This window comes from Ceratotherium simum, chromosome 35 (assembly GCF_057802395.1).
Source record: "Ceratotherium simum simum isolate JZ-2026a chromosome 35, ASM5780239v1, whole genome shotgun sequence".
In the NCBI taxonomy this organism is placed as follows: domain Eukaryota; kingdom Metazoa; phylum Chordata; class Mammalia; order Perissodactyla; family Rhinocerotidae; genus Ceratotherium; species Ceratotherium simum.
In genome coordinates, this window is record NC_141934.1 from 13,616,111 (window position 1) to 13,632,786 (window position 16,676).

The 16,676-nt window shown below is 58.5% G+C and overlaps 1 protein-coding gene across 1 annotated transcript; it reads right to left on the minus strand.

Annotated features, from left to right (window-relative positions):
- Positions 1 to 9,146: 9,146 nt before the first annotated feature.
- TMEM119 (transmembrane protein 119) lies at positions 9,147 to 11,774 on the minus strand. The gene is made up of 2 exons (XM_087423622.1): positions 11,525 to 11,774; positions 9,147 to 11,212 (listed from the first exon to the last, which is right to left on the minus strand). Exons 1-2 carry the CDS (start codon positions 11,540 to 11,542, stop codon positions 10,370 to 10,372), a joined length of 861 nt encoding a protein of 286 aa, XP_087279748.1. The 5' UTR covers positions 11,543 to 11,774; the 3' UTR covers positions 9,147 to 10,369.
- Between the last annotated feature and the right edge of the window lie 4,902 nt (positions 11,775 to 16,676).

Here is a 16,676-nt window from a genome sequence, read left to right on the forward strand (position 1 = left end):
TGAAAGCATTCCCATTAAGATCAGGAACAAGGCAAGGATGTCCATCACCATCACCTCCACCTCCATCACCACCTCCCATCATAACCACCTCTATCACCACCACCTGCACCACCACAACCACTCTGAATTAGATATTGAAGCAACATTGAATTAGAAGTTCCAGTCATTGCAACAAGACACACATAAAACAAGAGAAGTGAAGAGCACAGACAAGAAGCAATGGAACAGTCACTCATGGATTCTTCAATCATTTACTCAGAGATCCTTCTTGAATGAGCACACAGAATCAGATGACCTGGGCTGGAGACCCGTCTCTGTAGGTACCTTTCTGGGTGACTTTGGGTCTCAGTTCCCCCATTTGTAGCTTGAGTGGTAGGACTATACCATTGTTTGCAAACTATGCTCCACTGAGCCGTAGGGGCCCCTGCAGAGGGCAAAGGGAAGAAAACAGGTGTCCTCTGGGAGTCCCACCCCCTCTTCCAGGAGGCAGCTCTACGTTCATTCAACTTATGTTAGGATTCCCAGTAAGAGTCTATTAGAACAAAGGACTCTGTGGCCCAAAAAAGCTGAAAACCAGTGGATACACAACCACTGGTAGTTCACAGGAGAGGAACTCCACAAGGAAAGGCCCCCATCTCACCACCAATCAGAGAACCATAACTGAAACAATGGAATACCACTTCTCACCTAGCCATTGGAAAAGAGACTGAAAACTAGCAGCGTTGTCAAGGACGTGGGGAAATGGGAACACTCTTAGACCAAGATAGGAATGGAAAGCACTAACACACTTTGGAGAAGTCATTTGGTAGCACCTCTGAAAACGTTATGCCTGCGCCCAGTAGGAGCTAGCTGGCGGGAGCACGCCACGTGTCTGCAAAGACACGCACATGCCGGAGATGCTCGGAAACGTGTGACGACACAAGGGCTGTCCAGCTCTGCCGTCTGTGATCTCCTTTTTGTGAGCTCGCCCAGGCCCTGCTCTGGCCCCCACACCTGCCCCGGGGACCCTGAACTGGCTCCCTTCAGACACTCGAAGCCCAGGTGAGCGGAAGCCTGGGCTCGAACCTCAAACAGGTGACTTCCATATGCCAGTCCCTCACGTCAGGGCTGCCCCCTGGAGCTCGGAGCTCCGTCCCCTCACGTAAGGCAGACCACAAACCACAGGGCCAGACCTAGGATCTCAGCCCTCTTCCCCACTCACCAGCGGCGTGACCTTGGACAAGCCGCCTCACTTCCATGGTGCCGCGTTCGTCAACAATTCTCTGAGAAGGGATGGTTTCCTCATCGGCTAAACAAAGCTGATCAAACCGACTCCGTAGCGATTTTTCACATGAAATCATTTATGTGAAAAGCAAATTGGGAAATACTGACTATATTTATGCTCCAGGCCCTTGCCCGAAGCGAATTCTCTCTGAAGATCCTCTCACTTGACAGGACCACCATCTCTTTAACCCTCCCACACTGACGGCATGTGGGCGGTTTCCCTTTTTTTCTCTTATTCTAAACAACACTGGCACGACCATCCTTGTAGGTCATCTCAGGGCCCACACACAGGTATTTCTGTGGGCAGGTTCCAGAAAAGAATTTCCAGGGCAAAGGGCATTTATGACACTGGTAGATGCTGCCATCTGACCCTCCATAGGGCCGTTTATCTCTCCCTCCAGTATGCTCAAAACCAGACAGTGTGAAGATGAGATCTAGACGGAGAAGAAATGTTATCTTGCGAGAGGTCCTGGGAAAAATTCAGAAGTGTTTCTCACTGGCTTCCCCATGGCTGAGCCAGTCCTTCTGGTCAGAGCTCCGCTGCAGGCCAGGCGGTGCAGAAATCGGCCTTTGGGCCAGGCCCTTTCAACTTAGGTTAGATAGAAGAAGGGACTTCCTGATAGGAAGGGGTTGTTCATACGCTGGAGAGACGACCAAAGGAGCCAGGAGATCTCTTCAGGAGGTCTCATACAATGGGGGGAGTTTGATCTCTCTGGGAAAAGGAAGCCAGGTTCTCCCTTCTCACCCAAGAATTGAGTGACTCTCTTTAATTAGGGGAAAATGGCATCCGGCAGCCCTTCTGGCTGCTGACAATCGCGCCTCACACGGGAACAGAGTGTGGAGCCCACTAGCTCGCTGCAATCCAGAGCAAGCCTTCTTTCCTTTGTCGGAGGTGCGGCTGAGGCCCAGAGAGGGCAAGCGACTTGCTGCAGGCGGCACAGCCAGGGAGGGGGCCGAGCCAGACCTCCACCCCGGGGCTCCAGACCCAGGGCCAGCGCCTGCCAGGGCGCCCGCCTCCGCGGTCACGCCTCGGGAGAGCCCCAGGGCTGTGGGCCTGGACTCCAGACCCGGCGTCTGCCCACAGGCAGCACCCGGGGCAGGAGCAAGGCGCTGGCGTCCAACGGACTGGCTTGGTCATTCGCCGGCCGCGTGACCTCGGCAGGCCCCTTCCGCACACTCTGTAAAATGGGGACAAAGCCGCCTGTCAGTCGTCGCGCGAGGAGTAAGGCTGCAGCGCGCCCCCGGCGAGGTGCGCGCATGCGCCGTTTGTGAACGGGAAGGGCCTGACCCCGGGCCGCTTGTGGTCAACGCCCCCTGTGCGGCCTCTCCGCGCTGCAGGCCTGGCAGCTGTGATGCCACCCGCTGCCGCCGGCTGAGCTGTGGGGCCACGCGGAGGTCGGGACGCACTGATCTTGGGCCCCTCCTCCAACCCTATGCTGCATTCATGCACTCGTTCATTCGAGAATTGACGGCAGGCAGTGTGGAGCAGCCGTTAGAGCGCCGCCTGCGGGGTCCCACAGCCCCAGGAGGTTCAAGCTTGGCTCAGGCACTTTCTGGCTGTGTGACCTTGTGCAAATCACTTCACCTCTCTGAGCTTCTGTCCTCCTCTGTAGACGGTGGCTCATATCCGTGCCTCCCTAGGCTTTGTGAGCACTGGGTGTATAGGAGGTGCTTGGTGCTGCGTGGTGCACAGTGGGTGCCCAAGAGGTGAGGGAAACAGGTCCTAACGGTGAGGTTTAAACACTGGAGAAGGGCAGAGGTGGGCGATTTGGGGGCCGAGGGGGTTCCCGGAGCCTCCTCAGGGCGGGTGCAGCGGAGAGGTCCAAGGCCCCCAGTGTCACCCTTCCCCTCCGCGCCTCGTTCAAGGAGCTCCTTGAAGGGAGCTGGGCACTGCCTGCTCAGCACTCGCTGAGCAGCTGCTGGGCACCCAGCTCCGTCCTGGACTCCGACCCGCGGGCCTGGGAGGAGAAGCCACGGAATCCGAGACCAGAGGCGCCCGCGGCGCCCTCTTCCCAGCTTCCTGACGTGGCAGCGACAGAGAGAATCAGAGGGTCCAGGAGAAATGGAGCCCTTGCTGCACCAGGCCCTGGGCCACGCGCTCCGCGAGCACGTCCTGGTCTGAGCCTCACGTCGGGGCAGGACCTGCCAATTCGCGGTGAGGCCCTGAGGCTCCAAGAGGGATGCCGCCCCGGGTCACACAGCCTGGAAGTGGAATGCGAGCGCTGGGATCTGAACCCAAGTCTCTGGGGAGGCGGACACCTTGTGCCCTCCCCCCACTGTGCCTGGAGGAGTCTCCTGACCAGAGTCCGCGCTGATAAGTACTCGATTTGTTTTAGGGGTGTGAACACGGCAAAGAGCAGAGGGCAACGTTCCAGGTCACCTGGCAACTGATACCCCGGGTCCCCCCCACCCTTCCGACCCCCAGAAATAGCCCTGGCGCCTGCCACCCGAGGGCCCAAGTCCCAGGGCTCCCCAACCCATGTTGCCAGCCGTGTTGCCAGCCGTGTGTCCAGCCACACTCAGCTAGACAATGTCTAAGCCCTGGCTGGGACAGGGAACAGCTGCAGCATGACCCCTGGCCCCAACGGGTGCCAGACCCCTGCAGAGGGGCACACGGGGTCAGGGGGGCTTTTCCCCACCCGAAGGGCAGCGCGAGCCTGTCTCTCTTCTCTGGCCACGTCCTCCACCCCGCCCTGGAGTTCACGGGACTTCCCTGGCTGCTGACGTTGCTCTGCTTTCACCAACACTTCTAGAACTCTCTGCCCTGCCCCCCAAGAAAAGATGTTAAGACCCTGAAGTCTCAATCATCTAAAAATCACTGATCTCATGATTCTGAAGATTCTAAACCTAGACCTGGAAAAAAGAGGTGACTCGTGGAACAGCCAGACACTTACAGACAGAAGTTTCCCCCTTTTCTCTTCTTTGAGCACAGCACTTCACAGTTTACAGCTAACAGAAACTCACATTCATTGAGCACCCGTGGGGGTCCTGTTCTTAGCACTTTAAGTGAATGAACTCAACTCCCACCAACCCTCCAAGGTAGGTACCACCATTATTCACGGATGAGGAGACTCGGCCCAGAGAGGTTAAGTGACTTGCCCAAAGTCACACAGCCAGGAGGTGGCAGAGTTTAGATTCCAACCCAAGTCATCTGAAGCCTGCACCCCTAACCACCACGCTACACTTCCCTACACGTTTTAAAGGGCATTCCCATCTATTAACCTTGCAGCATTCTGGGGGATGAGGGAGACAGGGCAAGGGCGGTGGTCCCAGATTTACAAGTGAGGAACTTGTAGGTCAGAGAGGTAAGCTGACGTGCCCGAAGTCACACAGCGAGGGGGTTAATTGGGTCTCTGGTTCCTTATTTCCATGTCCCACTACCTGCCCCTCCCCTTTCGGTCCCCAGTCCTTGACATCTATGCAATCCCAGTCCCTCCTTTTCCCCTTCCAGACCCTCCAGCTGAGTCCAGCTCCCCAAACCCTAAGGGAAGAGGCTCAGGCAGCCACCCCAGACCTGGACCCTCCAGCCTTCCAGGGCACCCCCCGCTGTGCGTCCCCGAGGCCTCTGGCATCAAGGACCCTGGCGAAAGCGGGTTTACGAGCAGGGCTATTTTATACTTTGCAGCTGCCACGGTAAACCCTGGACCTGCCTGGGGAGAGGGAAGCAGCTGCAGGCGAACCTCGGCCCCGGAGCCAGCGCCAAATCCTTCCTGCTGTTTCTGAGCAGCCAGAGGAATCCTGAAATTAAAGCCTCCTGGAAAAAGGGCAAATCCCCGTCCTGCTCCAGACAGGCCCCATCCTTCCCCCACGCCAGATGGAGAGCCGGGGATGAAGCAGAGCAGAGTGGGCACAGGGCGAGACTGCCCACCAGAGACCCGGAGTCCTGCCCAGCTCTGGACGGTCCTGCCCCCGTCTCAGATGCCCGCGTGTAAAAGGACGAGCTGGCCTAGATCAGGGTCTGAGAACCCTCAACTTTAGAGGCTCCCCAAAGTCCCTGAGCTCAAACATTCCCACTGTTTCAGGTTCTGTGCTCCAACAACTGGCTGTGTGACCTTGGACAAGTGACTTGACCTCTCTGAGTCCCCATTTTTCTCATCTGTAAAATGGGGAGAAATAACAACCATCTCACAAGACGGTTGTGAAGAAGAAATAAAATAACATCAGTAGTTCGTAGCAGCTTTAATTGTAATAGGCAAAAACTGGAAACCACCCAAATGTCCACCAGCAGGTAAACAAGTAAACAAATTGTGGTCCATCCATACAAGGAAATACTACTCAACAATAAAAAGAAGTGAAATATTGATAGAAACAATAACATGAATAAATCTCAAAATATTGATGCTGAGTGTAAGAAGCCAGACAAAAAAGAATACATACTGTGTGGTTCCATTTATATAAAATTCCAGAAAATAAAAATGAATCATAGCGACAGATGAAGAGTTGCCTGGGGGTCAGGGGCAGAAGATGGAGAGGAGCAGTCAGGAGCGGTAACACTGGGGCATGAAGAAGCTTTCAGAGGTGACGACACGTTCATGATCTTGATTGGTGATGGCTTTATGAGTAACACACGTCAAAATGATCAAACTGTACACGTTAAATACGTGCATTTTATTGGGTGTTAATTACACCTCAGTAAAGCTGGAAAAAGTCATGTCCATGAGGCACCTGCACGCATAATAGACGCGCATTTATAAATGGCAGCTATTCCTGCTATTAATCATCGTGGTTGTGTCTGGATGATTCTTTGATTAATTTCCATCTCCCCCACTAGACTGTAGTCTCACAGCTGTTCTGCTAATGCTGTTAGCACCCTTAGCACATTTGGCTATTACGTGCCCCATACCTGGCACATAATGGGTACTTAGTCAATAACTGTGGTTGGAAAACAAAGGGTCTGTGACCCGGTACTGGTACACCTCATCAATCCCCGCCGGGGCAGACTCGATGGTTCCAACCCTCTATGAACAGGACCCAGACAGGCCGGACCCACGGGGCCGGGCAGTCGCTGTCAACACCCTGGGGGTCTGGGAGGGGTTGAAACGGGAAATGAGACCCACGATGAAATGCAGTGGATGCAAAATGCACGTGCCCCACCCCGCCACCGAGAGCAGAAAGGCCCGGCATTTGGACCACAGACAAGATCTAAAATCAAAAGCCAGATAGACCTGGGTTCCAATCCCAGCGGTACCCGGGTGTGTGACCTGGGGCAAGTCACTGCACCCCTCTGAGCCTCGGTTTCCTTATCTGTAAAATGGGGGCAATGATATTGCTCATCTCTCTGCAGCGACTGTGGTGAGGGTCAGACGTGGTTATGGGTGGTCTGGCACATGTGTCTTCCTTCAGCCTTGCACGCAAACACAGGGGACACCTGCTGTGTGCCAGGCCCTGTGCCGATTGCTGGAGAGAAGACAGTGGTGGACAGACCCAAGGACCCTCTCCTCTTGGACTTCGCATCTTGGCAGTGACGATGCGCGGCAGCACCCTCAGACCCTCTGATTTAATTGGTCTGGGTGGGGCTCAGGAGTCAGGATTTTTAAAAGCTCCCAGGTGATCCCAATGTGCAAGGTGGAGACCCCCCACCGGTGGGCAGGATCATCCGCTCTTTACACACATGGAAATGGAGGCCCAGAGAAGTGAGGCCACGGGCCCGGGGCCACACAGCTAGGAAAGGATGGAGCTGGCATTGACCCAGGCGGTCTCAAGCCAAGGCCCAAACCCCACTAAAGGCCACGAGAGGGTTAAATTCGACATGCCCAGGCCAGAGTGGCCCAGGAGACCTGAGTTCTGCCCTTCCCACTCTCCCCCTGGACGGGACCCAAGCCGGCAATGCCCTGCCCATCGGGCTGATCAGAGCAGGGCAGGGCCTGGGGAAGGGGGCTCTCTAGCACCCCAACACCACACTTCCAGAAGCCCCCACACCTCCCTGAGCTGGATCCCATGTCTGGGGGGGGGTTTGCCTACTCTCTCGCTCCCCCTTCGCAGCGACAGCGGGCCTGGCCCCGGACAGACTCCCGGGCTGAGGGCAGCTGTGCGGTTTTACAAGCCCTGGGACAGTGGGGGCCTGTTCAGGCCCTGGCAGACTCCCGGGCCCCTGGGAACAGTGGGACCCCTCAGCCCCGCTCTCAAGGCCAGTGTTCCCCCCTTGCCCGGCCCCCGCCACACCCGCCCCCCAGCCACTGTCTCTCCGTGGCTCATTCCCCGCTGAGCCCGGCCAGATGTGCGCCCATGGAAGGCCCCTCCTGGGCAACTCCATCGCAGATGTGGACCAGATTGAAGGGGCTCTAAGCGGAGTGGGGCCCTGCTGTCCCCTGCCCTAGGGCTTCATTCATTCATTCATTCATACATTCATCAAAAAAACAGTAGAGTCAGCAGAGAACTCAGCCTCTGGAGTCAGACTGCGGGGCTGGAGTCCTGGCTGTGTGACCTGAGCAACTGACTTGATCTCTCCAGACGTCGGCTTCCTCATCTGTGACCTGGGGATAATAACAGTGCCCCCCTCATAGGATTGTGGGTCTCAATGAGTTAATCATGTCCAGTGCTTAGAGCAGCGCCTGGCCCATCACAGGTGCTCATTAATTGTGAGCAATTGTTATCGTTGAGCCCAGGGAACTGTAGAAGAGAGGCTGGGTGGGGCTGTCAGGGAAGGCTCCCAGGAGGAGGGTCATCTATGCCAGAAGCTGAAGGATGAGGGGGAGTTAGCAAGGCAAGGGGAGTGGAAGGGTGTCATAGTCAAAGGGAACAGTAGCCGTAAAAGCTCAGAGGAGAGGGAGAGCGTGATTCCTGTACTGGGGCTCAGACCACCTCCCTAATCCCCCCCACCAGTCTCAGGGGACACAGGTTATGGCTAAGGCCACACACTCCACGTCCTCTGGAGGGCCCAGTTGAGCATTAATGGGGAGCCACCGACCAGAGAGCTGCTGACTGGGAAACTCATCTGTGCCTATTCCCCAGGGATCTCCAACGCCTGTTTCTGTCTTACCTGGTTTTTGCCTGTCGTGGGGAAGCTTAATGCACTTCCCAGCCACACCCCAGCGCCTAGGATCCTGCAGGAGCTCAGGAACAAGGAGAGAGCCTGTCACACCCAGAGAGGTGGAGCAACTTGGCCAGAGACACACAGCATCTGGGTATTTGGTATTTGTATTCAACGGTCCCTACTTCTTGGGCGGGAGCTGGTCTGGGCTGAGAAAGAGAGAGCCCTTCCCCGCTGAGCGAGACAGAGGCCATTGTGTGTTATGAAACCCAAGCCCCGGCCCCTCCGGATGGATGTGGGGCTGCTGGAGGAGAGGGCCTGCAGGGGGACGGCCTCCCTGCCCCCATCGCCCCGGGGAGCCAGCACATGCTCCTAGCGCAGCCACATCTGGATTCCAGCTGGCGGCTCCAGAGAGGAGGGGGAGCGGTGGCCGCAGGAACTTGCCATCAAAGGCGAGGAGGAGCCTGGCAGGCGAGGAGACAAAGGCCATGGGTGCGGTGAGCGTGGCATCGTCCACGAGACCCGTTCCAGTCCTCAGCCACTCTGCGGGGGATGGGAAACGGAGCCCTCGACTGGGAGCCCCTCCGCTGCCCACGTCTCCTCGGGTAAACACAGAGGAGGGTGGCTCTCCTGTGGCCACAGTAAGTAGCACAGCCACGCGTGGAACCCAGCTCTGTGCGGCCACAAGTCCAGAGCTGGTGCTCAGCCTGGGGGGGCACAAGCTCCCACCCCCTTCCCACGGGGCACCGCTTCTTCCACACCGATCTGCCCATTCAGCCCCAGGGCCTGGCGGATATGTCTCCCCCAGAAAGCCACCCCACCCCCATGGAGCACCCAGGGGAAATGCCCCCCACCCTACTCCAACTCTCAGGGGACTCATTCCCTCGCAGAAAACCAGCAAGACTCAGGCCAGAATAAAGGTTTATTGTGCTGGTCTGTTATATCCCAGCACCTGGAGAGCTGTGCAGAGGTTGGGGGACCCGGACAGAGGGACAGGGAAGACGACCCCCCACCGGAGGCCCCCCAGATCAGGACGGAGCCCAGGCTCCCTGTCGAGGACTAAAGAATGCAGTAGACACAGGCTGCCAGACCACACGTGTGAGTGCGGGGCAGGGGGCCAGGCCCCCCTACTCCAGGCTGGGCGTCGGAAACCCTCCCCGATCCCCCAGACTCCAGCAGAGCGGGGTCCCCTCACACGCAGCCCCCCGGCTTCCAGGCTACTTGGGGTCCTGACGAGAAAGCAATAGTGAGATGAGAGGCAGCCCTGGAGAGGGTCCAGACCCCCACACACCACATGCTGGACCAACCAGAAACTGCGGGGCGCCTTCGGGAACATTTAGAGCAGTACTTTGCAGAGTGCGCTCTGCAGGCTGTTACTCTGCAGCCGGAAGCAACGAGAAAAGGACTCCACGGTCAAAAGCAGTTGAGAAAGGCTGAGCAAAACCAGAGTCCCCAGGGGCCTTCACTGCAGGACTTGTCAGAGCCCTGGGGTGCTCGAGGGGGGCATGGGGAGCAGAGAGGCAGTGGCTGTGTTTCCCCAACTCATTGGACCTCAAAAATCTTTTTTCCACAGGGTACCTCAGGGAACCCAGTTTGGGAAACGCTCGTTTAGGGAGCTGTCACGCCCCGTGGAGGAGCCCCTCGCAGAAGCTTCCTGATTAATCAGGCCCCTTTCTGCGGTAGCTCTAACAGCACCAGCCCACGTCAGCAACTCCCATTCGACTTCTTCCAAAACTAGTTATTTTGGTTTTTTTTCTCCCTCGATGGAAAAGCGGCGACGTTTGCGCCGCCACAGGGACCTGCGATGTGTGTTTCCCAGTTGACGTGGCTGATTTCCGGGGGCGGCTGGATCGTGGCTCAGACGGGGGCACGTCCCCCTCCCCACCTCCCCAGAGGAGCTGTGAGATGTAGCCCTTTGGGGCCGCAGAGGCAAATGTTTCTGGGGCTTGGCGAGATTCCTGGGGGGGCCTGGAGAGCAGCATCTCCGCCCGCTGTGGGATCAGGACGCGCCGGGATTTGCAGCGGGGGCGGCCGAGGAGGGGGTGTCCGGGAGCAGTAAGGACCAAAGGCCTTTGCATGCCCAAGAAGGTGACCAATAGTGGTCTGACAGTCAGGGCGGGCAGCCCTGGAGGCCTCTTAGACACTGGGGGGGACACTGCTGCCAGCACAGGAGCTTTCGGGGGGACCAGCTGGGTCCCCGGCTTCCTGGGCTGATGAGGGAGCCGCTTCTGGCTCCCCTTGGGCTTCGCCGGCCACCAGAGCCCCGTCAGCCAGCACTGGGCACGGCTCCTCCAGCACCTCTGGCTTCTCCGCAGGGTCCCCGCGTCCCTGGGCTTCCTGGGCCCCCGCCTGGCTGCGCTTCTCCTCCTGCGACTTGCCCTCCGTCCCCCTGGCTCCGTCCCCGGCGCCCGGGGCGGCCCGGGCGGGAGACTTGAGGTTCTGGGTGGCGGCGAGGATGTCGGCCTGCAGCTGCTGGGAGGAGTCCAGGGCCTCCTCGGGCCGGCCGGCGGGGCCCCTGTCGGGGACTTCGCTGAAGGCCCGGGGGCCCCCCGCGCGGTCGCTCTGGTCCACGTACTTCTTCTTGGGGAAGGACGACGGGTAGTAAGCCGAGGCCTTGTGCTTCTGGCGGGTGATGAGCGCGGCGCAGACGATGAACATGAGCAGGAAGGCCAGGGAGCCCACCACGGCGATGAGCATCACGTACTGGCGGAAGAAGTCCACGATCCCGTCCAGGAAGTTGGTGGGGGGCCTGGGGCCCGCCAGGGGCGTGGGCTGGGTCCCCACCGACGTGGGGCTGAGGGCCGGGGTCCGGGGCGGCGGGAGGCTCGGGGAGGAGGCCGATGAGCCCTCGGCCTCCCCGCTGCCCCCCGTGTCCTCCAGGAAGGTCACAGAGTGGGCCGCCACGGGCAGGGCCCTCAGGAGCAGCAGCAGAGAGACGGCGACGCTGGGGGCCACCGCAGAAACCATGTCGCCCGGGACCTGTGGGGAAGCAAGGCGGGAGAGAGGTCAGGCTGGGGCTCCAGGTCTCGGGGACCCCGAGGAGGTGCAGGGAACACGGAACATATTCTAGCAAGTTACTTCCCTTCCCTGGTCCTGAGCCTCCCCGCTGTACTACGGACCCCATTCCTTCGTAAGTGGGGTTCACACTCCCCCCCACTTCACTCTGAGGTCCTAGAGGGCAGAGGCTGAATCTGAGTTATCTCGGCATCCTCGGGGTTTTGCACCCTATCTGGTATACAGTAAGTGCTCCATAAATGTGGATAGTTGGCTGAATTAATAATAATAACTTACCTTTTCATTGCTTGCCATGTGCCAGGTACTATTTTAAGTTTCTGGAATTTCTCGCTGAATCCTGAGAACCACCCGATGCGGGAAGTGCTATCATTATCCCCATTTTCCGGGTGTGGAAACTGAGGCTCAGAGTGGCTAAGTGACTTGCCAAGGAAGAGCTGGGGTTTGGATCCAGGCACGAAGCGGGAGATGATGGTAGGGTAAGTGAGAAACTGAGGGAGGAACTGAGGGAGCCGGATGACCCCCTCCTCTGAGGAGCCCTCCCCAGCAGCCCCAGCCTCTCCGCGGTTCCCTTCTCGCCTCCAGAAGACGCCGAGGGTTTGAAGCTTCCGGACTCCCCGAGCTCAGCAGAGGGCCTGCGTGCCGGGAGCAGGCCGAGAGCGGCTGCCGCGCGTCACCTCCCGGCTCAGAGCAGGGCCCCGAGGCCCCGGGGAAAGCTCTCGTGCCTGAGGCCAAGCTGGAGCCTGCTGAAGCCGGATCCCACGGCCACGGCTAAATGGGAACCAGATGAACCCTCACCTCCCTCCCCCATCGGAAGGCTGCTCCCGCGTGAACCCCCAGACCCGGGCCCAGACGGCCCGGCCGACTAATGAATTCCTCATGGCCCAGGTTTACAGGGGAGCCCAGCTTCTGAAAACCTAATGCTCCCAGCGGGCCTGAGTGGGGCTGGGCGCTCAGACAAACCCAGGACCCCTTTGTGCCCCCCAGGCCGCCCCCAAGACTCCCGTCCTGACCAGCAGAGGGCCCCGGACCCTGACACTGGGGGTGCCTGAAGCTCTAAGATGGAAAAGCCTTGGGATCTCCTGTCTGAGGCCCTCCCTCTCTCGGGACGTGAGATGGTGGACAGAGGCTCAGAGAAGGCAAGGGGCGGGCCCAAGGCCACACAGCAAGTTTCTGGGCTGGAGGAGGAAGTCAGGTCCCCAACACCTTGCCTGCAGGCCCCCTCGAGTGCCCAGGCCTCAAGCCCTGCTCCGTAAAATGGGTGACAGTACCAACCTCACGGTGACTTGGGGATTCAGGAAATGAGCCAGGAATGACGCTGGGCCACTGCGTGGCTTGCTCCAAGTGACCTGGGGCCTCCCAACTAAGTGTCATTAATCGAAATGAATTGCACTGACATGAATTTGGACAAACTGACTCAGACGGCAAAAAATAAAAAATAATTCCAGGCCGTAAAAAGAAGCAGCTCTTTTCACGGGCTCATCTTAAACGAGCTGGTCACTCAGAACTTGCACCGTGGTTCCTCGTCTAAGCCCTTGGTGTGGATGCAATCCCATAGAAGCCCTCGGGGCGGGCCCCCTCACCGTCTCCATTTCTCAGATGAGGAAATGGAGGTTCAGAGCCGGACAGTGACTTGCCCAAGGACACACAGACGGGCAGTGTCAGAGCCAGGATTTGAACCTTCTTCTGTATGACTCCGATAGTCCACACACACACACATACATACACACACACACACACACACACACACACTCTCTCTCGCATGCCCAGGGCTGGCCCAGGAGTGGGTTCACACCCCCTGGCTGACATCACTCATCAGCTGGAACAAGGATCTGAGACACTCCGCTCCGTGAACTTCAGGAGCCTTCCCGGCCCCTCCCGTCTCTGGCCCTTGTTAGCAAAGGTTCCCTAGACAGCTTTGATCTTCGAGCCCTCTGGGCCTCACTTTCCCCATCTGTAAATTGGGGGCAGGGTAGGGAGCTGGCCACAGGTCCGGCCTCACGGGGCTATTAGGACAGATGAGATACCATTCAGAGAGAGCCTGGCACAGAGTAGTTGCTCGCCGAGGAAAGGCGGAATTCAGGACCGAATTTCTACCCCAGCTGAGCTCCAGGGGGATCAGCCAACACTTTCCCACCCAAGTCGACAAATGATAATCTTCGCTGATGTGTAAATTTGCTCATCGTCTCCCCCACTCTCCTGAAAAAGACCAACTTTTCTACCTCGTTGAGTGAAATCTCTTCCGCTCTGGCCACCGAGGAATCCAGGATCAGACATACACACACACACACACACACACGCACATGCACACGCACACGCACGCACGTGACAGTGAGCTGGACAGAGGGAAGAGCTCCCTTCCCCCTGGGCCTTGGGGTCCAGGGCAGAGGATAAGGAAAGAGGCTGCACTAACTATTGTTGGCTCTTAAAGGATGAGACCCCCGACTCTCAGAGTCCCCGCTCCCCCACAGCCCCCCGGGAAAGGCACAGGCAAAGAGTGGGGAGCCTGCGAGGCCTTGCAGGAGATGGCTGTGTGACCCTGCGTGACAAGCCCCCGGCCTCTTGGGGCCTCAATTTCCCATCTGTGGAATGGGAGCACCAGCCTGGACAGCACTGAACGATCGTTCTGTGCATCAGCTGCCCCCACCTCCTTCCCGGGTCCTGATGTTTTCCAGGACTCAGAAACTCACAGGCCATGAGGAGCTGGATCAGGCCAACCCCTCTCATTCTACCCAAGAGGAAACTGAGGTCCGAGACTGGGAAAGGACTGTCCAGGGTCGCCTAGCCAGTCGGGACGGAGCCCTGAATGGAGAGGCGGCTCAGAATACCCCAGACGAGGTCACTTCCCGCTGTGTGTCCTGAGGCCGGACAAACGACCTCTCTGAGCCTCAGTTTCCACATCTGTACATTGGGGATAAGGGCCACCTCCCTGGACTATTGTTAGGAGAGAAATAGCAGTGCCTGGCACACAGTAGGTGTCAATTAGTGGGCATCACATGACTGTCTGGGACCCCCGCTTGGAGCAGCGCCTCCCTTTAGAGCCCATCTCACTCGGGGTTTATTGTTTTAAATGTGATCGCTCCATTTGAAGTCAGGAATATGCAGACGATGCAAAGCCACCCCTAAGGCCTAGGGACCCCAAGACCGAGGCTGAGGGGCCAGAGCAGCTCCCCCACCCCTACCCAGAGACTGGTGGCCAGAGGGGGAGGGGCGGCCCACAAAAACCTGGCTTTGATTAGTGGCCTTTGGGGGAGCGGGGTCTGGCTGAGGCGCTGCACCCCCCTGGCCCAGGGCAGCCGAGGACAGGGACCCAGTTCCCTTGGAGGAGGGCCCTGGGAGGGACTGGGGGTCCTGAGGGCTCAAATCCACACACACACACACAGAGCAGCAGCAGCATGGACACACAACATACAGACACACAGCACAGACACACAACACGCAGACACCGCAGAGAGCTCACACGGCCCACTAACACAGATAGATAACACACACAGACACACAACAGGCTGATTCTCTGACAACGTGTGCATATACACAGCCCCTGACACGCTGTCGAGCCCCACGGAGGGGACAACCCCGTCCACACCACCCTCCGGCTGAGCCTGGGAGCGACCACTTTCCAAGAACAACACATCCCCACAGCAAGCCACGACCGCACACACACCACGCTCCGGCCACCCCAGCCCCACACACGGGGCGCACAGAAGGCGCACGCACATTCTGCCACCCTCTCCCTTAGCACACATCACACACACGTACACAGCATCCAACACACACTCAAAACTCACACGAGCTTAGAGACGCCCCACAAAGCACTCACACCGGCCCCAGTCCCCAAACTCCAAGAGGCTCCCGGGACAGAGGAGGGGGCCCCGGACTCACCAGCTCCTCCGCACACAGACTGGGCACTCCCTCCAGGTGGAGCGAGAGAGAGGCGGTGGTGGTGGCGGTGGCCGTGGCTCTGGGCTGACGCCGGCTGCGCCCTCCTCCCCCTCCTGCCTGCTCCCTCCCTCCCTCCCGGCCGGGCCAGCTTGATTTCATTAGGAGGGTTTGGGGTGGGGACAGGGCAGAGGCGGGGCTGCGCTCGGCCACACACAATCCCCCCCTGCCCCGCTCCCGCTGCCTGGGGCCCCCTCCACACTCCGGGGGAGACCAGATGGGGCATTTTCTCCCCGAGCGCGGGTCCCCACGCAGGCTGAGGCAGACAGACAGACGGACAGGGCTGTCCCGCAGTGCTCCCCCAGACCAGCGAGCTGGGGTCTGGCCCCCCTGTCCAAAGGGGATGAGGTCAGGGAGGTTCAGAGGCCCTTGGAAATGAGGAGGAAAATTCCCCGTCCTCCGTCCCAGCTGTGACGCAGGTTTTCCGAGGCTCGGGGTGCAGAGTGGGAGCCGGGGCGTGTGGAAGGGAAAACAGGAGTCCAGGCCCCATGGGGGGGTCCAGGCCTGTGGCAGGGAGCGAGCTCTCCACCCGCTCTCTGGCCCTGTCTGGTCAGGCCCTGCCCTCCTCCAGGCCTCGGTTTCCCCATTTGCAGAGGGGGCAGAAAGCTTTGTGGGCTCCCTCTGGCTCTGACAGTCTAAGATCCACGGCCTCCCGATACCCCAAATGGAGCGTCTAGCACCGGAGTCGCGGCCCCATTTCACAGACAGGGAAAGCGAGGCAGGGCAAATTCAAGGGCTCAACCGGGGACTTGAGATAAGTCAGTAGCTGGCCCTGGAACCGGGACCTCCTGCTGACCTGAGGAATCCGGGGGGTCAGCAGCCCTTTGCATTCATTCGTTCATTCATGCACTCATTCATTCGTTCAGCAAATGATTAATGAACTCCTGTAGTGCACAGGCGCTGTGCTAAGCAGGTTTCAGAGGTGCCTTAGACACAGCCCAGCCCTCAGGAGCTCGCAGGCTTCCAGGGAGAAGGACACACGTGTAAATTACTTTCTTCAAAACAGAAATTGGTCTGTGGCAGGAGAGAAGCCAGGCCAAGGGCTCGGGGAACCCCAGCACGGAGAGAGGTCCACTGAGGGAAAGAGGCAGGGAAGTCGTCCTAGAGGACGTGGCTATGAACAGGCAGAGTCTGAGCAAGAGGAGACCCTGGAAAGGCATTCCGGGTGGGAAGACGAGCCTGGGCAAAGGCATAGTGGCTGGGGCGCCACACACAGACAAGGCACCAGAGCGTGAGGCGGACAAAAGGGAGAAGCGGGTAATGAGGGCTGAATCAGCAGGAGCCGCCAAAGTCTCAGAACACCATCCATCCGGGAGGCAGTAGGGAGCCAAAGAAGGTTTGGGAGAGAGGGAGTTCCTGAATCAATAATTCGTGCCCACCCTCTAGGCACCAGGACTTCAGATTAGCATTACTCCTTATGATGGTCCCTGCAGGCCCTGCTCACCTCCCAAAAAAGGGGGCAGTTGTTTGTTGGGAAAATAAAACCAGAGAA